This window comes from Macaca fascicularis, chromosome 11, assembly GCF_037993035.2.
Source record: "Macaca fascicularis isolate 582-1 chromosome 11, T2T-MFA8v1.1".
NCBI lineage: Eukaryota > Metazoa > Chordata > Mammalia > Primates > Cercopithecidae > Macaca > Macaca fascicularis.
In genome coordinates this window covers 50,018,743-50,040,415 of record NC_088385.1, presented here as the reverse complement: position 1 = coordinate 50,040,415, position 21,673 = coordinate 50,018,743, and the positions used below count along the sequence as shown (strand labels likewise).

Here is a 21,673-nt window from a genome sequence, read left to right as displayed (position 1 = left end):
TAAGTCTCTTTGTAAGTCTCTAAGGACTTGCTTTATGAATCTGGGTGCTCCTGCATTGGGTGCATATATATTTAGGATAGTTAGCTCTTCCTGTTGAATTGATCCCTTTACCATTATGTAATGGCCTTCTTTGTCTCTTTTGATCTTTGATGGTTTAAAGTCTGTTTTATCAGAGACTAGTATTGCAACCCCTGCTTTATTTTGTTTTCCATTTGCTTGGTATATCGTCCTCCATCCCTTTATTTTGAGCCTATGTGTGTCTCTGCATGTGAGATGGGTCTCCTGAATACAGCAAACTGATGGGTCTTGACTATCCACTTTGCCAGTCTATATCTTTTAATTGGACCATTTAGTCCATTTACATTTAAGGTTAATATTGTTATGTGTGAACTTGATTCTGTCATTGTGATATTAGCTGGTTATTTTGCTCGTTAGTTGATGCAGTTTCTTCCTAGCATCGATGGTCTTTACATTTTGTCATGTTTTTGCAATGGCTGGCACTGGTTGTTCCTTTCCATGTTTAATGATTCCTTCAGGGTCTGTTGTAGGGCAGTCCTGGTGGTGACAAAATCTCTAAACGTTTGCTTGTCTGTAAAGAATTTTATTTCTCCTTCACTTATGAAACTTAGTTTGGCTAGATATGAAATTCTGGGTTGAAAATTCTTTTCTTTAAGAATGTTGAATATTGGCCCCCACTCTCTTCTGGCTGTAGAGTTTCTGCCAAGAGATCTGCTGTTAGTCTGATGGGCTTCCCTTTTTGTGTAACCCGACCTTTCTCTCTGGCTGCCCTTAACAGTTTTTCCTTCATTTCAACTTTGGTGAATCTGACAATTATGTGTCTTGGAGTAGGTCTTCTCGAGGAGTATCTTTGTAGTGTTCTCTGTACTTCCTGAATTTAAATGTTGGCCTGCCTTGCTAGGTTGGGGAAGTTCTCCTGGATGATATCCTGCAGAGTGTTTTCCAACTTGGTTCCATTTTCCCCCTCACTTTCAGGCACCCCAATCAGATGTAGATTTGGTTTTTTCACATAATCCCCTATTTCTTGGAGGCTTTGTTCATTTCTTTTTCCCCTTTTTTCTCTAGACTTCTCTTCTCACTTCATTTCATTCATTCGATCTTCAATCATTGATACTCTTTCTTCCAGTTGATCGAGTTGGTTACTGAAGCTTGTGCATTTGTCACGTAATTCTCGTGTCATGGTTTTTATCTCTATCAGTTCGTTTATGGCCTTCTCTGCATTGATTATTCTAGTTATCCATTCTTCCATTCTTTATTCAAGATTTTTAGTTTCTTTACACTGGGTACATAGTTCCTCCTTTAGCTCTGAGAAGTTTGATCAACTGAAGCCTTCTTCTGTCAACTCGTCAAAGTCATTCTCCATCCATCTTTGATCCGTTGCTGGCGATGAGTTGTATTCCTTTGCAGGCGGAGATGTGCTCTGATGTTTTGAATTTCCAGCTTTTCTGCACTGCTTTTTCCCCATCTTTGTGGTTTTATCTGCCTTTGGTCTTTGACGATGGTGACGTACTGATGGGGTTTTGGTGTGGGTGTCCTTTCTGTTTGTTAGTTTTCCTTCTAACAGTCAGGACTCTCAGCTGCAGGTCTGTTGGAGTTTGCTTGAGGTCTACTCCAGACCCTGTTTGCCTGGCTATCAGCAGCAGAGGCTGCAAAAGATAAAATATTGCTGAACAGTAAGTGTTGCTGTCTGATTCTTGCTCTGGAAACTTCGTTTCAGAGGTGTGCCCAGCCATGTGAGATGTGAAGTGTCAGTCTGCACCTAGTGGGGGATGTCTCCCAGTTAGGTTACTCAAGGGTCAGGGACCCACTTGAGCATGCAGTCTGTCCGTTCTCAGATCTCAACCTCCATGTTGGGAGACCCACTGCTCTCTTCAAAGCTGTCAGACAGCGTCATTTGCATCTGCAGAGGTTTCTACTGCTTTTTGTTTAGCTATGCCCTGTCCCCAGAGGTGGAGTCTACAGAGGCAGGCAGGCCTCTTTGAGCTGCGGTGGGCTCCACCCAGTTCGAGCTTCCTGGTGGCTTTGTTTACCTACTTAAGCCTCAGCAATCGAGGGTGCCCCTCCCTCAGCCTTGCTGCTGCCTTGCAGGTAGATCTCAGACTGCTGTGCTAGCAATGAGGGAGCCTCCGTGGGCATGGGACCCTCTGGGCCAGGTGTGGGATATAATCTCCTAGTGTGCCATTTGCTAAGACCCTTGGTAAAGCACAGTATTAGGGTGGGAGTTACCCGATTTTCCACGTGTTGTGTGTCTCAGTTTCCCTTGGTTAGGAAAAGGGATTCCCTTCCCCCTTGCGCTTCCCAGGTGAGGGGATGCCTAGCCCTGCTTCAGCTCTTGCTGGTCTGGCTGCACCAGCTGACCAGCACCGCTTGTCTGGCACTCCCTAGTGAGATGAACCTGGTACCTCAGTTGAAAATGCAGAAATTGTCCATATTCTGTGTTGCTTGCTTTGGGAGCTGGAGGCTGGAGCTGTTCCTATTCGGCCAACTTGCTCAGGGACCCATCTGAGTCTATTTTCTAATCTTTAAAATGGGAATAATAATAATAATTATGTCACAGGTTGTTATGAGAAGCAGATATAGTATTAGGCTTTATCAGCTTTTATTTAAACTACAAACATTTTCATGTTGTTTTTCTACATGGAAAGCTTTCATATATGTGGAGTATACGTTGCTAAAATCTTATAGAATATGTGTTTTTAAGCTTCACATGTTCTCAGAGTATTTTAATTATGGAATTATATGTATCTGTTACTTAGTAACAGATGTTAGATATCAAAATTATTTTTATTGATATTGTAAGATTCTCATACCCAAAATATTTTCAGTATCTTAATTTTAGCAAATAACTAAGCATCATTTTAAATCATTATATTTATGTATTATTGAATTATTATATATTATTTGTGAAATTTATGATCTAAACTGATTGGAATATTTAGTACCCCATCTTTATTTGACTCAGAAGTGATGTCAGGTGATAGTATCTATAATAATTTAAATTTTCTCAAGAAACTGGATGTTTCAGAAATGTGAGTAACAGCTATGTATAAGGGACATGGGTGATGTACTGGATACATGTGTAATGCCTGGATACAATTTGATTTCTTAAAAAGTGCTCCGTATCTTGTGGAAGAGGTACTCAAGCGCGCTATGTAAGCTGTCGTGATGCTCTTGATAGAATAGCAGATGAATCATATTGTGCCCACTTACCCCAACCTGCTGAAATATGGGACTGTTTTACCCCTTGTGGAGAGTGGCAAGCAGGGGATTGGTCACCCGTAAGTATTCTTATGAGAACAAAAGAAAATGAAAAATTTAAATATATTTGATACTAAATATAAATTAATGTTGTATATTACCCTTGGCTAAATTTTTGATCAGTGTTCAGCTTCCTGTGGCTATGGAAAAACAACTCGACAAGTTTTATGCATGAACTACCATCAGCCAATTGATGAGAATTACTGTGATCCTGAAGTTCGCCCCTTGATGGAACAGGAATGTAGCCTAGCAGCCTGCCCGCCTGCACACAGCCACTTTCCTAGTTCTGCTGTGCAACCAAGCTATTATCTAAGCACGAATTTGCCATTAACTCACAAACTTGAAGATGATGAAAATCAGGTGGTCCTTCCATCAGTCAGAGGAAACCAGTGGAGAACCGGACCGTGGGGATCAGTAAGCCATTTTTATTGGATTATCTATAATTTTGTTATATTATATCCTTTTAACAGGTATGTATATGATGCCATCAGTACTTTAAATGCTAAATTTATTTGAAGATCAATAGTTTAAGTATTAAAAGGATTAAGCATTTTTGATGCTTGTTACAAATGCTAGGGTTCTTATTGAATTATGCACTAAAATGTTATTATGATTACAGAGGAATGTACTGTAAAACAATCTGATTAGAATTCATTATAATAAAAACAAAAGAAAACCCTTTAAGGGGTATGACTATAAATGTTTATGAATAAACCTAAACCCCAAAAGTATTATCATAGCAATACAATAAGCTGGTATAAAATCATGACAAACTACACATGGTATAATTATAGTTCATATTGTACATGAGATTAATAATACAAAATGAAGAAAAACACCAGTGTAAAGTTAAGTAATTTAATGCTGTCTTTTATTCATTCCTAGTGAGACCTCAAAACTTCAATTTTTTACTTAACACTCATGATAAAAGTGAAAATTGTTTCCTAATGCAAACTTGAAAGTCCCACCTTTTCATCAACAAATTCTAATGAAGCTCCCAGTAAAACTCAAGTGTTCTGACAGATTTCTCAATTCAAATTGTGATTCCAATGAAGGAGATTCTAATGTAGAGTTTGATTTTGATTGAGTCAATGCTGATTTTTTTTTTACCATGTAAATTAATGATGTGGAATCCGGAGTTTGTGCATATTTTGTGTTTTATTCTTGTCAGTGCTCTAGCAGTTGTTCTGGAGGACTTCAGCGTAGGGCTGTGGTCTGCCAGGATGAAAATGGACAAAGTGCTAGTTACTGCGATGCAACCTCCAAGCCTCCAGAGTTACAGCACTGTGGTCCAGGGCCTTGTCCACAGTGGAACTACGGAAATTGGGGAGAAGTAAGTCATAGAATTTTCTAAACTTGTGAGATTATTACATCTCTGAAGACCAAAAGTAAAAAGCATCCTATACTGTTTGATCATCTTATTTCACTATACTATGTAGAATTTTTTTTTTTTTTTTTTTTTTTTTGAGACAGAGTCTCACTCTGTTGCCCAGGCTGGAATGCAGTATTGTGGTCTCGACTCACTGCAACCTCCACCTCCTGGGCTCAAGCACTCTTCCCACCTCAGCCTCCCAAGTAGCTAAGGCTACAGGTGTGTGCCACCATGCCTGGCTATTTTTTTTATTTTTAATAGAGATGGGAATTTCACCATGTTGCCCAGGCTGGTCTCGAACTCCAGGCCTCAAGTGATTCTGCTGACTAGATTTTTTTTTTTAATTGAGTAATTACGCCATGTTCTTTTAATAGATGTTCTGTCATGGTTTAGGTCACTCATTCATGATTCAAAAAATGCATATTCTAGATTTTTCAACAGAATCTAATATGCTAGGCAATATGTCTTTGAACTACTAGTATCTTTCTAAAATTGGTTTATTCTCCTAATTTCTTAGACAATTAGGTTGATATAAAAATAGAAAACTAGAATAAAATATAAACCATGTTTAATCCTATTAGTAAGTTATGCATTTGGCAAATCTTTTTCTTTAAGCCAGATAGTTGTCAGTTATTGAGCACTTGCTTCATACACTTGCACTCTCTAGGCACTGGAAATAAAAAGATAATTTTTTAAAGTCACTTTTAATACTAACGTCCTTCATAATGTGGAATGGGAACAAACAAGAAGCCAGTATTTCTATTAGCTTTGGAAAATTAAAATGAATGACCTAATTAAATTAATCAAATATTTTTGCTTAATGATTTTTAGCACATAATTTCTGTTCACTGGGAGTTTGAAGCCATGTTTTTAAAGTACACTCAGACCAGGTGCTAATACATATCAAGCACATTTTTAAGATACACTTTTATTATTTTCCAAAACGAAAGTAACCTCTGTTTCTGAGTTTGCATGCACTCGTTTTGAAAATTCAAATTATATGTCCAAATATAAATACAAACTTTTAACAAAATTTGGTATATTTCCTGCCAGGCTTTTGTTCTACATGAGTTTTAGAAATTGGTTCATATTATACAGCTGTTTTATTACTTGCTGTTTTTATATTATATATACTGAACATTTCATGTTTATAAAATTAGACATACCTTATTATTAATAGCTTTCATGGTTACTTAGTAACCTGTTGATTGGATATTGTACATTATGTACTTAATGCTCATTACTTAGATAAATAAATTTTGATTCTGGCTTGACCTGCCAACATTATCTTACAGGTCCTGGATATCTTATTGAAATATATTATGACACTAATCCTCAAAATCTAGTCAACTTTTAAAGTCATGGAATTGAAACTTTGATTTTTTTTTTATCTAGGGAGAAATGTTGATAATTATGAAGTAATTATAAACTTAAACTCTACCATTACTAAAGTAACATTACTAGAGTAAACATAATTACTGATTATGTTTAAACATTGAATGAAGCAATACATTATTCTCTTTAAAACCACATAGTTTTGAATTTTCCTATTCTTGTTTTTAGTGTTCACAAACATGTGGAGGAGGAATAAAATCAAGACTTGTAATATGTCAATTTCCCAATGGCCAAATATTAGAAGATCACAACTGTGAAATCGTAAACAAGCCACCTAGTGTAATACAGTGTCATATGCATGCTTGCCCTGCTGATGTGTCATGGCATCAGGAACCATGGACATCGGTATGATAGTATTCTTGCTTGTTAACATGTCATACTTTAAAGTTTGAGTCTGAGTGAGGGAAAGTTCATTTTTTTTCTTTTCCTCAACTTTTATTTTACATTCAGGGCTACATGTGCAGGATGTGCAAGTTTGTTACATAGGTAAATGTGGGCCATGGTGGTTTGCTGCACAGATTATCCCATCACCTAGGTATTAAGCCCAGCATCCATTAGCTATTCTTTCTGATGTTTTCCCTGGCCCCCACACTCCTTCCCCAACAGGCCTCAGCGTGTTGTTCCCCATCATGTGGCCATGTGTTCTCATCATTCAGCTCCCACTTATAAGTGAGAACATGCAGTGTTTGGCTTTCTGTTCCTTTATTAGTTTGCTGAGGATAATGGCGTCCAATTCTATCCATGTCCCTGCAAAGGACATGATACCATTCCTTATTATGGCTGCATGGTATTCCATGCTGTGTATGGTATGATAATATTCTTATTCTTTTTTGTTTTGTTTTGCTTTATTTTGTCTCTTTTGCTTTAATTTATTCTCTTTATAAATTGTGGAATGCATACACTTTATCTTCTCTGATTTCTTTGTAGAGTAGATCATTGACCCTCTTGGTTTGTGTTTTGAAATTTGATATTTGGAAGAGGAATCCATTTAATTTCAAGTAGTATACCATATATAATGGTATTTTATATATTTATTTTTTAATATGTGAACTTTGGACCATACCACTGTTCTAATGGAAATATTTTTCTCCATTTTATCTTTGGTTTGCTGTCAATTAATCAGGAATATTATATTATTTACATTTATATATAATGTTGACGTTGTGCTTGTAAAAATGGCAAATTAAGGCTGTGTCTTGTTTAAGCATATAATTATGTGTGGCTTTCATCTGTTGATATCCATAACTGATCCAAAAGCCAAATAGTATTCTTTAAAACTCGTGTTTTGTCATTATCTGACTTACTGTTTTGTTTGGAAATGTGAAAATATTATGTTTAAAAAAGTAGAGAAATTTACTTCCACAGCAAAACTTGTTTACAGTTTTTTACATATGTCATGCAAAAGTTTAATTTATGTAATAATTTATATGATTATGCATTTCTCCCACTTTGTGGAGTTACTGTGGTTTGGGAATATTTTAATTTTCTGAGTTTTTATTGGAGCCATAGACAAAACTCATAAGCTTTGTTTGTGAATGATTCTTTAGTGATCTTCAAATATCTTTTTTTTGAGGAGTAATTAATATATAACTATATTGAAATAGGCATTTTGATTACCATTGATCTTTTAAATCGTGAATGACCAAGTACATTTCCGTTAAGTGAAAAACTGATTTGAGTTCATAATCTATTTGTAATTAAATTTATAAAGCTAAGTGATTCTTTATTTGAAAATTAGTTATAACTCCAGTTTTGTAACCAACACTTGATGCCTGCACTTGTTTTGTTTTGCCCTACTCAAACATCTTTATAATAAGATGCAAACCCAAGTTTCAAGTCATGTTATTTGAAGAGTAGGTCAAGCTCTGGTTCAGGCTGAAATTCATCTTTATAGTCAAAGTGTGACTGATGATGTTAAACAACAGAACATTTTAACTTTATAGGAGGATCTTAAAGTAAAATTGCTGCCTCAAAGGACCATCATCTTGTGGGATCTAATGAAAAACATATTTTGTCATGGAAAGCACTCACATATGTATTTAATAAATGTCATTACCGACCATCTCGTATATACTAGGCACTGTGATCCAGAGATAATTGGAACATATTTCTTATCCTTATGGAGTTTACAGTTTACTTTGGGAGATTTGAAATACTGTAAGAACTCACCATAAAAAGATATTTTTTATTAGCTATGTTAGATTGGAAATCCACTTTCTGCTTACTATGTTTCTGTTGCATCTTCTTTCATTTTATTGGTTATAGTTTGCAAGCCTAGTTCTTAAGAAGGCTATGGATTACTTTCTTGGAATTTTTTCCCAATTAGGAAAGCAGAATCCTAACCACTAATGAGACTGAATTGTAATGGCATTTGTTTCTGAGCACAGATATTTTATTTTCCCTACCCATTCATGCTTTTAATCCACGAAGCATTAAACATTTACTCAGGTCTCATGCTTTATACTAGGTATTGAAACAATTAAAATTAAGTGTTTTTGAGTCAGATTCTCTGTTTTAGAGGTCAACAAACTATGGTCCATGGACCAAACCGGCCTGTTGCCTATTTTTGTAAATAAGTTCTATTGGAACACAGTCATGCTCATTTGTTTATGTGTTATCTATGGCTGGTTTTGCACTATAGCAGTAGCATCAATTAGTTGCAATAGAAACTCTGTAACCCACAAAGCCTGAAATATTTACTATCTGGCTTTTTCTGGGAAGAGTTTGCTGACCCCTGTTCTATTTAATAGACATTATAATGCTTTTAAGTTTAACATAAACATCTACTTAGATTTATAGAAGATTAAAATTACAAATAATTCATTCCAGGTCAGTTTTAGATATTTTTGATCCTTTGATATTTTACATTTTAAGGTTCATCAACCTTCTCTACATATCCACTGTGATATTCATGCAATGTTTATGTAAATGTATCTAATACTATATTCCAGTATATTTTTGTTATGCTATTTTTTGTATGTAAATTATGTCGCAAGTGAAAAATATGAATATTCATTAAAGTCCTGTATATAGATGACTTTTCAACCTCACAAAAACAAATGACCAAGAAAACAATAATCACAGATTGCCAAATAGTAAGGCAGATGTGCAGAATTCTTTAGTGTTTATTACATGTATATCCCAAAAGGAGTTCATTGAATAATTCAGTCTTTGCACTATGAAGAAATGTAATATTTTTATTTTTTGATAAGTTGAATATATTGAAGTTTTAAAAATTACAATAAATGTTTGTATAGAATTTTTACAAACATAGTTATTTACTTTTTGTATGTATGAAGTACTTACATATCATTAGAATGACTGGATTTCTTTTATTATATGAAGCATATTTATTTGTTAAATTAGCCTTTTATATTAAATGGGTTTAGGAGATCTGAAGTTTTGTTGTCAATACCAAATATAACATTTTACCTCTTTCAGTGTTGGTGCATATTAGACAAACTTCAGAATACCTTATTAGCATACCAGAGTAATATTCTTTCATGGATAACTTTAACTTCAGCAGATCCTATTGACTAAGTAGAAAATTAGGAGTGTGTATGCATGCGTGTGTGTGTGTATGAGTGACATTAAATCTCAGAAACATTTTTCATTTTAAAGCAAATGAAATGTGAAATGTTAAATTATTTAAATTATTATTAGAAAGTTTTAAGATACATTTAAATTTTCTTCATGTTGTAGAAAGTCTTGTGCTGTAATAAAAAAAGGAATAAATAAATTTAATCTTTGTTAATTCAATGGCTACATTTTTGGTGATTAGTCAGCGTGAAATGATTGTATTTTAACCCGTTTATTAATGAGTATTGTGGCTTTGTGCTTTATGTCATTCATATGTATGTTGTATTTTTACTCCTTGCACTTAAAATGTTCTAAGTCACTGAACAGATCTTGTATTATTAATATAAGGAATGCCTCCTTTCTTTTGATGGTGTTTTCCTTAAATAACAAACTGTTAATTTCTCTTATTAAACATTTAATTGTTGAATAGTATATGTTTTCATAATTGTATTTAGTTTATGTATAAGCTACTGTATTTTTTACATAATATTCCTGTTAGAAAGTAACACTGAGATTTAAAAGTATAAGACTTATTTGTTAGCTGTCAATTTTTAAATACTGTGAAGTTTTTATAAATTTTCTTTTCATATATTATAAACAATGAATACAAATTAATGATGTAAGCAAACTTATTTAATAAGTTAAAAATAGATATGCTTATGACCAAAGTAATCTTTAAAGGGTGAGTAAAAGTTTTACTTTTCTCATTAATATATAGTAAGCGACATTACGTGTAACATAATTCAACTAGCAAATGCTCTTTAAGTAAATTTATATTAATCAACTTATATTTTCTCACTAAGTTTCATTTTAGAAGTTATTTATTTTCTTGGAATGTTTTTATTCCTGACATAGAATGAAATAATATTTGGTAAACAAATAGAGTGTATTCCAGTGTGCTTTGGGAATGATGACTGTCCAACAGTAGTGAAGAGAATATATATTTTTTTCCTTTTTGCCTTAAAGATTGTTTCTCCTCACACAAAAACATAAGAAAGTTGTTTTATTTTTTTTTTAAATGAAAGCTTGCTACTTGAACCCTAAATTCTGGTGCATTCACTTGGTGTTTCTTCTTAAAAAAAGTCCTTCTGAAACATTGTGCAGAAAAAAATATATACTGTACTAAATCTATTATACGATATAATGGAATGCAACAAATAGAAGCACCGTCAGAAATGATCGTGTAAACTGGGCGTGGTAGCTCATGCCTGTAATCTCAGCACTTTGGGAGGCCAAGGTGGGTGGATCACTTGAGGCCAGGAGTTCGAGACCAGCCCGACTAACATGGTGAAACCCCCGTCTCTCCTAAAAATATAAAAATTGCCTGGGCATGGTGGCATGCACCTGTAATCCCAGCTACTCTGGAGGCTGAGGCAGAAGAATCACTTGAACCTGGGAGGTGGAAGTTACAGTGAGCCGAGATGGTGCCACTGCACTCCAGCCTGGGTGACAGAGCGAGACCCTGTCTCAAAAAAAAAAAAAAAAAAAAAAAGAAGAAGGAGAAGAAATGAGCATGTAGTAGCAGCAAACACCAGTAAATCTGACGTTTGTCCGTTTGAAAAGAGCACTGAGGGTCTGAGCAAAGGGTGTTGGGCTCTGACTCCCCCTGTAGCTCCCATTTAAGAGAGATGCTCTCAGCGAGAAACTGCCTCTACTGCTCCTAAGGCCAGCAGGAGCCAGGTAATGTGTAGGCAAATCGTTTCAAGAAACTGCCACTTCTTTATGTTGACTTTGTAAAGTGTTCAGTGAAAACATTTGTAGTAATTGTTTTCTTAAATTTGAAAAAGATACATAAGCATAGTAAACAGGTTAGAAATCTATTTTAAAAATAAATTTTATAATACACTTCCCATAACAATATTAAGTATTTAGTATTTCTCCATTTATTATGTTTTCTACTGTATCTTTCTAAAATACATTCGTTGATTCTCCCCAAAAGTATGAGTATCTACTACATATTAGACATTGTGCTGGTCACTAGAAATAAACCAGGCACTGTGGACTAGGTGTTTGCAGTTTAGTAATGCATGTAATTAATAAACAGATGGTCAGAATGCAGGGTGAGATTCCTAACACATTTCAGTAACGGTCATGTGATTTATCATACTGAAGACCCACAATATTTGGGGCTTACTAGTTTGAGATAATCCAATAATTAGTAATGAAGATTGTATTTAACAATAAAATAATTCGGCAATTGTTCCTTCTCCAAAGCCTAAACTAGTAGGCTATTCTGTCATAACCTGACAAGAGAGAAGCAGTGTTCTAATTCCCTACCATAAAAGAATAATATTTTGCATAATTGCAGCATTTACCTTTTCTGCACATGTGGATTTCATATGTCACCAAAGAAGGGGATGTAGATGGATGTGTAGTTTGTCCTAGATATGATGTTTGGAAAAAAATTTTGAAGACAAAATTGGGCCCTGCAGATTTGAAATGTATGGCCTGGGAAAAATTTAAGTGGATACTCTAATTAATGGTGAGATCATAAAAGAGGAGACTGTGTGTGTCTCTGTGTGTGTGTGTGTTATAATGTTGAGTGAAGTTGGAATGTACGGTATAAAATAACCCTAAAAACTCTCAATATGAAATGATTATAGGCCATATTTTTTTCTGTATGTTTCCATGTTAAAGAAAGTGAAAGTGTCCATGTTTCCATGGCAGTTCTCCTATTTTTCAGGCATAATGCTTCAGGAATGTTTAAGAATCTCAAGAAATTGTTCTTAGTGCTCTATAATATCTATGTGCTATATATTGAGGCTGTTTATAAAAAATATATAAACATTCTTAATATTAGTGCATTTAGATATCCCAAATTTTTGTTATAGAACCTTTGTGTGTTACCTTCCAATAGTTTGAGAAAATCATATTTTAATTTCTACATTATCACATCACTCAGACATTAACTTTCTTATGTTTATTCCTTATTAGGAATAAACATTTTTAAGTCATTTGATTTTTAATTTTTTGATCATATTTATCATCCTCAGAACATTTTGAGCATATGCCCTTATATATATGTATTATATAGGCATACATTGCACACATAAACTAACATGATTATGTGACTTATAGAAGATATACAAGTGTAAATTTAAACGGGTAAGTTGAATAATTAATGTTAAATATAATTTTTATTTTGTGAATGGTAACTTTTCTCTCACAACTATTCTAACCATTTAATTTTTTTAAAAGTAGTAGAATGTTTTGTTAATTTTGAAAATGTTGGTTCAACACTGTGCTATAGTAGTTTTAAAATATGGTTTATTTCAATATGTGGTTTCAATAACTTCTTTAGCTGAAAAATATACCTCACAAAATATCTCCAAATAACAAATAACAAAATTTATCACATAAAATAACAAAGTTTATCACTGAATGCTCCTGATATATGCCAGTAATTGACTTCAAATCCAGTATAAAAAATTATTGGAAAAAAATTGAAATTTGTTTCTCAAATTTCTGTTTTCCATGTCATTCAGTTCTTGAAGTACTACTAAAAGAAGCTGTAGCTTAATATTTTAACAAGAAGCTTTAACACTCAATGAAACTTTGAAATATTTGGAAGCTATTTAAACAGATTAGAAATTTTTGTTTCAACATTTTAAAAATATACAAGTGGCATACTGTTTCTGAAATTTTTGCTTCAAAGTTTTAAAAATAGCACTAGGCGAGGCCAGGCACAGTGACTCATGCCTATAATCCCAGCACTTTGGGAGGCCCAGGCGGGCGGATCACGAGGTCAGTAGACTGAGACCATCCAGGCCAACATGGTGAAACCCTGTTTCTACTAAAAATACAAAAATTAGCTGGGCGTGGTGGCGTGTGCCTGTAATCCCAGCTACTCGGGAAGCTGAGACAGGAGAATCGCTTGGACCCGGGAGGCGGAGGTTGCAGTGAAGATCGCGCCATTGCACTCCAGCCTGGCGACATAACAAGACTCCGTTTAAAAAAGAAAAGAAAAGAAAAGAAAATGCCCTTGGCAAAATCACCTATCAGGAGAAACGTTTCCAAACATTTCAAAATGTTATCTCCTGAGTAGAAGGCGTTTCCAAAAGTGGTTGCTTTCTCAACTACTGCTAAATGTTTTCTTCATCTTAAAGACTAAATACTAGGTGTCACATTTTTCTCATAGAAAAAAATTCAGCAAATTTGGAACAAGCGTCTTTTTGGTAATATAAAAATTGGTAATCCATCTTTATGAGCCCATTGATCATTATGACTTTGAATGTAACCAGCAAAAGTCTGTGTGCTTAAAACTAAAACATAAACCAACCAGCAGCAGCAGCAGTTGCAGTTCCTCCTGGCACTCCTCATCTCACTACAGAGGATTATGAGTTTATACGTATCATAGAGTTCATATATCTTCCTCAGTGGGCATGTATGAGCTGCAGTGAATACACTGAAAGTGGATGACAGAGTGATGGTCTCCTTCTTCTGTCAGGAAACCTAATGAGTTATAAATGTTGTCTGTCAGACTGACATATAGCCCCATGTAGTAAATCTTGCTAATTTTCCTGGAATGTTAGATAAAACAAATATGAGTATATGTCCTAAAAAAATAATATTTGGGGCACTCCAGTGACTCACCCTTGCCTCTGAGCAATATATCCTTTTGAAAGACTGTGACTTAGAAACTCAGATGCCTATGAGGAATATATGTTTAATAATACATCTCAAACCTTATAAATTGGAGTCAGTATTGGAATTATGTAATTTGTTTTCATAGCCACTATTGACTTCTTCCTGGTTGTAATCCTCACCCCCTAGATTGTACTTAACCTCATACACTAATTTACCCAAGTCCTAACTGCTAGTAGGACATACCTAGGAAGGTACTTTGTTATCACATTATGTTGTAATATGTATTACAACAATATGTATACAAATGTATACAATATGTATACATTTATGTATTAAAACTCTTCTACATTATTATATGTTTTACATATACTTGTAAGAATTAAGTGAAATATTGCAAAGTTTTTGATAGTTGAGTTATTAAGTCACATAATAAATCCTTCTGTGTCAGTTAACTGAGCTGAAAAGTGATCCTATTAGACAGCTTTTGATATTTTTCAGCTGTGACTCAGGGAAACCCAGAGGTCTTAGAAGTAATTATGAAGGGAATCATGGCCATTGCACTGCCAGAACTGCATGTACCTTTCCACTCAAGATTATTGAGATCCCTTGTCTACCAGGCACTGGGTTAAGAATTGTGGAAAACAAGATAAATAAGAATGGCATACTCTCCTCAAAGAACTCACAGTCTAGGGAAAATTAAATATACATGCAAATAACTATAACAAGCCAGAAAGGGATATCACAGGAAGTCAGAAAATATGCGTCTGATTGGAGAAACATGAAAGGATTTATGGGGGAGAAGGTGTATGTCTAAGGATTGATGGGTAGATAGGATTTTGAGTGAGAAAAGAGGTACCAGGTAGGAGACCACCTAGAGCAAAACTATACAGATCAGAAAAAAAGTAGTTCAGTGTGACTTGTTTGTGATGACAAGCCAGTTTGTGAAACTAGTTTGTGAGAACAAGGGGTGGGCATACAATTAGAAATATGAATTAGGGCCATGTCAAAGAGGACCAATGAGGATCATGCCTAAGAAATTTTAAAAATTCTATAGGTATAGAAAAACTTGATTTTTTTTTTTTGACTGGGTGTCAGAAGTGTATCTTGAGAAGATTAGTGGACAATTCTCATCATAAAATATCAGCAAACTGAAAAGTGACAGACTGGAGATGAAAAGTCAAGGAGGGAATGTTCCAAAAGCTGAGGATGATTTAGGGGCCATTCATGCGGCTAGTCATCAGGTGTTTATGGATTACTCACCCATCACACTCAAGTGTCTGTAGGTAGAGTAGAAGAAGCCAGTGGAGGAGTGATTGATGGGACACTTTTTGATCCAAGGGTGGGGTGGCATCTGAAGGTGAGAGTAAAGGAAGTATAAGTAAACATCTGAACACAATAAACTTGATAAAAGCCAAGATGGGTTATTTTGAGATCAGGGAAGTTTGAACTTGAGGAGAGTAAAAGTTTCGACAATGAGTGAAAATGTCAATTTGAGAGCACTAGGATTACACGTTGCAGTGTGAAGAGCCCATGTGATGATGCATAACAAGATTTTGTATTAGATAGTCTCATGTAAGAGAATATAATCTTGACTTTACCAAGAGAAATGTGAACTTTCATTTATCAAAAAAGTTTGAAGACATATTATTCCTAAGCCTTGAAGTATTAAATATTAAGTCTATTCGAGATCTTGTAGGTAAGAATAAGAGCTGTGGTATTAGAATGCCTCGGTTTGACTCCTGTTTTACTCAGTGACCTTTGCCAAGTTACTTAGCATTTCCAACATTTCATTTTCTTAGAATGAAAATAGTAGCTAATTAAGGAGAGTATTTTTTAAGGATAAAATGGAATAGGAATAGTGGTTGAAATAGGGCCTGTTACATAAAGGCCCAATATATTTTGCTTATTGTTATCACTTATCCAGTAAGTATATATTATTTTTTCTCAAGGAGTTAAATATCCAAATATGGTAGAAAAGGCTAATTAACAATATATCAAACAATCTGAAACAAGTCTACTTGAGGAAGTTGTACTCTAGTATAAGAGAGGAATCAATTTGGACCATTATTTTATTCTTTAAAGTAAACTTTTATGGAAATAAGACATCCAGCAAAACTTCAAATCATAATGGTCCAGTTCAATGAATTTTCCAAAGTGAACACACTTATGTAGACAATGCTCAAACGGAGAACATCAGCACCACAGAAATTCCCCAACATCCCCCCTTGCAGTTACTATCTTCCCAAAAGGTAACCCCTTTTCTGACATCAAACATAATAGATTCATTTGCCTGCCTTTGAACTTTATACGAATGGAACTTAGAACATTTGTGAAAGTTAGGATATCGTACTTGAGACTCATTTATGTTGCATGTAATTGTAGTTTCTCATTGCAATCTAGTACTGTGTCATATAAGCATATAACTTCTATGAGTTGTATATAACTTGTATAACTTCTATGACTAGATGAATTAATATGATTTGTGTTAATATTTATCCTTCAGTTGACAAATATTTGGGATTGTTTTTAGTGTGGGACCTACAAACGATGCTGTGATGAACATTTCTCAGACATGTCTTTTGGTGAACATGTATGTCTGCATCTTTTGGCTAGGTAGCCAGGAGTTGAATTGCAGGATCTTAGTGTATATAGTGTAAACTAGTTTAGTTTTAGTAAATACTATATGACAGTTTTCTAAAGTGGCTGTATGAGAATTCCGGTTGCCCCAAATCCTTGCCAACACTTGATATTATCAGACTTTTAAATTTTAGTAATTCTAGTGAGTATGTAGTGGTATTTCTTTGTGGTTGTAGTTGGCATTTCTCTGATGGCTAAATTGTTTATTCCCAGGGGATATCCTATTTTCTGAAGCACCTATGGAAGTCTTTTGTCCACTTTTCTGGTGGATTTTCTGCATTATCTTATTGACATATGGGAGTTATTTTTGGTTCTGGATATAAGTACCTTGTTAAATATATGTATTGAAGGACATATCACCTCTTCATTTCAGTCTTTTATGGTCATCCAATCCCAGGAATAGCTACTGAGAAGTAGCAACAGTAAATGAGTTTCTACTTCTTTGCATTAAGTAGATAGACGGGAGATTCTGAGAGGATTAAAGCGAACAAATATGGAGAGAACAGCAAACTGTTCTGTTTAGAGAATGGATGGCTTGTGTGTATAGCAAAGATTTATTTTAAAATTATCTCAAAGGCAAACTTTTTAGGAGGGAAAACTTGCTACTTTACTCTGCCAGTTTAATTAAGAGAAGAAAGATTAGTCTCCCTGCACTATTTCTCCTTTTAAAAAATGCTAAATCCCTAATTTTTAATCTTTATGAATTTCTATTAAGTTTATTTATTCAGTAGATATTTACCTAGCAGTTACTATGTGTTAGATACCAATAGATGTGGAGGATAAAAATACAATTAGATCAGGACATAGGAGAGTTTGTATTACAGCAGGTTAAAAAATGTTAAAACGAAAGAATATACATATGGTTAGTTCTGCACACACAATCATGTGAGTTTAGGAATGTGGTGGGATATGGGATGGGAAAGATTCCTCAAGGGCTGAAAAGGGAAGAAATGAATTTTCTTCTCCCTGAGTCAAGTTTCGTTATTGTTAGCTTTTTCAGGTGTTTTGAATATCAGTTTGATACTTGGTAAAGTATTCTATCTCTGGAAGTTAGAACCCATTCAAAATCAGTAGAAACTTGCAATGAAATTAAATTGGCAGGAAAAAGAGTTTTATAAAATCAATTTGATATGCTTAATCATTAAGTTTAGATAATTGAAATACTTAAACATATGATTGTCAAATTATTTTGAGACAAATATTTCTTTTAAGGTGGTATTTATTAATAGTAAGAATTACTCTAAATTAAAATAGCTCTAAAATATGAATAACAACATACCTAAAATACCAAAGCAAGCAGTCAGATTTCTAGTTTGTTATAATCATTAAAATTGTCAGAAAAAGACTTGCCCACAGTAGAACCATTTCTATTTCTTTCCTATAACTTTTTTCAAGGTGTAAACACAGATTTAGGAAAGTTCATGTCTTTTATTATAGTAGATTTTGCCCCTCATACACAAACCCTATAATATTTGATAGAAAAAAATCAGAAGACATTTTGTGTCACTGATGATTAATCATTCTGTTTGTGATGTCATTAAATATAGTGTGGTAATTAAAACGTGTGAATGATAATGTATAAATGATAATGTGTAAACGATGTGACTATGTTCTCTTTAGGAGAAGGTAAGAATAAAAGAAAATTTATACTGATACACTAATAAAAAATTATTACTGGCTGGGCAAGGTGGCTCATGCCTGTAATCCCAGCACTTTGGGAGGCTGAGGCGGGCAGATCACGAGGTCAGAAGATCAAGACCATCTTGGTCAACATGGTGAAACCCCGTCTCTACTAAAAATACAAAAAATTAGTGAGGGTGGTGGCACGCACCTGTAGTCCCAGCTGCTTGGGAGGCTGAGGCAGGAGAATGACTTGAACCTGGGAGGCGAAGCTTGCAGTGAGCCGAGATCGCGCCACTGAACTCCAGCCTGGGTGGCAGAGCCAGAAACTCCGTCTCAAAAGAAAAAAAGAGAAAGTTATCTATTCTATCAACTAGAGAATGTTCATTGTTCTATCTGAGGGCAACCCCTTTATTGTTTATTCGTGGGCCTTAGGAGAGTTTTCACATCTAGAAATAGGGAAGATAATCAGACATGACATATCCCTCACTCCTGGACATTTCTTCCGTGACAGGGAGCTGGCTCACGGATAGTGGCTCAAATGGGATCCTGTCTCCTTGTCAGTGTTTCTCATCTAAAATTGGCAAGGTCTGCTCATGTTTTTGGCCTCTCTTTATTGTGTGTGGATAAGTGCTGATTGTGACTTTAAAGATCCAATGACTGTCCTATGTTTTTCCTTTGAACTTTAATTTTTTAAATTATTTTTTATATTTAACATTTTATATTGAAAACTTATTCTGATATATGTGTAGTGAGTTAATGTTTTCTTAACAAACCTTAAACACTTGCAAGGACATCATTTATTAAATAGTCCTTTCCCCACCTTCTTAAAATACAAGCTTTGTCATAACGCTGAATTCTTGGTTCTGCTTTCAGTAGTTTTCATTTTGTTTCATTGTTTGGCTTACAAGAGCATTAGTAAACATGTTCTTAATTACTGTAAAAAAATAAAATAAAATAAAATTGGCAAGGTGTCAATCAATTGAAATCAGGAGAACTTTCTTGTTTCTGTTGATCCACAGGGTATCCCTTAGAGTCAGAACAAAACAACAGAAATCTTGAAAAAGAGATCTATTACGTGCAGCTTTCCTTTCAGGGTTATTTTTGTGGGACTAAAGATCATTCAACTCTGTGCCATTCAGATAAAGTAGATTGCATATTTAAAAGGTCTTTGCTGTATGTATACATTTCAACTTTGTAAAACCGCACCCTTTAAATAAAAATGCTCAAGCAACTGAATTTTCTCTCTACTGAAGAGTAGCTGTAAAATAGTATATCAGATCTTAACGTTTCTGGAGCAAAAGTGTTAGACAATTTGAAGCTTTGTAAATGTAAAAAAAGTATAAAAATAATTTGAGTAGAAATACAGAAAGCATATGGAAGCCTGATTATCTCTATATATACAAGTTTGTTCCTATGGCTTTTTTCTACATAGCATCGGGTCATTTCCTTATTCAGTAAACATTTATGGAACTGGTTTCTGCCTTTATTGAGTTTAGAGTTCTCATTTATAATGTCATCATTTTATTCAAATTTCTAGTGCGTTAATAAGATATTCCATGTATTCATATATGGTAAAGTAGGCGATTTAATATTATGGTATACACTGAGGAGGTACCATAAGAGATTTCTTTGTATTTTATTAAATGCTCTCTCTAAAGTTTTCTGTGTCACTCTGAAGCTCTGAAAATTTTACATAGTTATTTTTAAAGTCAAAATATGGAGAAAACTGTGATGAATAGTTGCTTATTCTTACAGATTGGGGAAATGTTTTTTACATTTATTTATTTTTCATGCTTAGAAGAATTCTATAAAGGTTTTTAAAAGAGACGTTACTTGCAAAGATGTTTAGCTTATGGTATTAAAAAGCAGATGCTGGGCTGGGCGTGGTGGCACATGCCTGTAATCCCAGCACTTTGGGAGGCTGAGGTGGGTGGATCACCTGAGGTCAGAATTTCAAGACCAGCCTGGTCAACACAGTGAAACCCCATCTGTACTAAATATACAAAAATTACCCAGGCATGGTGGCAGGTGCCTGTAATCCCAGCTACTTTGGAGGCTGAGGCAGGAGACTTGCTTGAATCGGGGAGGCACAGGTTGCAGTGAGCCAAGATGGTGCCATTGCACTCCAGCCTGGGCAACAAGAGCAAAACTTCTTCTGGAAAAAAAAAAGAAAAAAGAAAAGAAAACAGATGCTTTTTGAAAACCGATTTTATCGGAAGCTAAAATTTAAAAGTCTGGGGAAAACTTAAAGGTTTTATTTAGACACCTGATGTCATAGTAAAAGAGGCAATATAAAACTTTGACACTGATTTGATAATTTTGAAGACTAAATGATGGCAGAATCCCTTTCTGTCAAAGGATGCCCCGTAATTCAGGTAGAATTTGCATTTTTCTCATTTGAGTAAACAACAATAATGCAATATGTTTTCATTTGTCCATAAATAATGCATATATCTAAAGAGTTAAATTATTGTGATTCTTGAAATATTTTTAAGATATCATTTTCCCTCTCTTTTTATCATATCTTTAAAATTGGGAAAGACTTCCCGTTTTCTCTTTCTTATCCCTTCTTATCTACACAAAGCATAAATTCTTTGAAGACAATTTTCAGTTGAAGTGCGTAAAGCTTCAGTTGTGTCCTAGTGAAACTTCCTAAAGTTGGAGGCCATACATAATACAATATAGCCCATTTCTTCTTAGGAAAACTAAACAAACATTTGCTTCCAATTCTGATTCTGCACTCTGAAGTAAGAATCAATCAAATTCCTCCCCTACAGGGCAAATATTTGAAGACAGTTGTTTCTCTCTGCCTTCTGTTTTCCAGAAATCCAAGTCTTTCCTCCCCTAGAAGTAATCTCTAATCCTTTCATCTGTGTCTTTTGATATTTACCCTCCATATTGCCAAATAATAGGCTTATTCAGCTGTTTCTGGGTATATCCAAATAAATTTACCTGTTGACTCCCTTTTATAGAGGTTGAGAATTCCAAATTAATTCCAAATCAATTTTGATTAAGTCAGCAGTGCTGCTATGTCAGTGTGGAGCCAAGTAGTGTACTGTCCTTTCTTATACAACTCTTGATTTTTCCTGCCGTGGATTGCCTTATTTTAAAATTTGCTTAGTTTTGTTATGTTTTAATCACTGTTTTTTTTTTTTCTCAAGGGCTTGAACAGGTATGTAAAATCTCTATAAACAGTTTTTCTAA

At 34.5% G+C, this 21,673-nt stretch overlaps 1 protein-coding gene across 2 annotated transcripts in view; it reads left to right on the top strand.

The window, feature by feature from the left end:
- The window catches only part of ADAMTS20 (ADAM metallopeptidase with thrombospondin type 1 motif 20), a 208,650-nt gene that overhangs the window by 121,916 nt on the left and 65,061 nt on the right, over positions 1-21,673 (top strand). The window contains exons 25-28 of one of the 2 annotated variants that reach the window (XM_045365086.2): positions 3,132-3,296; positions 3,400-3,690; positions 4,448-4,609; positions 6,212-6,388. In XM_045365086.2, coding sequence (XP_045221021.2) covers positions 3,132-3,296; positions 3,400-3,690; positions 4,448-4,609; positions 6,212-6,388 — 795 coding nt within the window. Of the gene's footprint in view, positions 1-3,131; positions 3,297-3,399; positions 3,691-4,447; positions 4,610-6,211; positions 8,137-21,673 lie in introns of those variants that run through there. The other variant, XM_074005906.1, reaches the window with a different exon arrangement.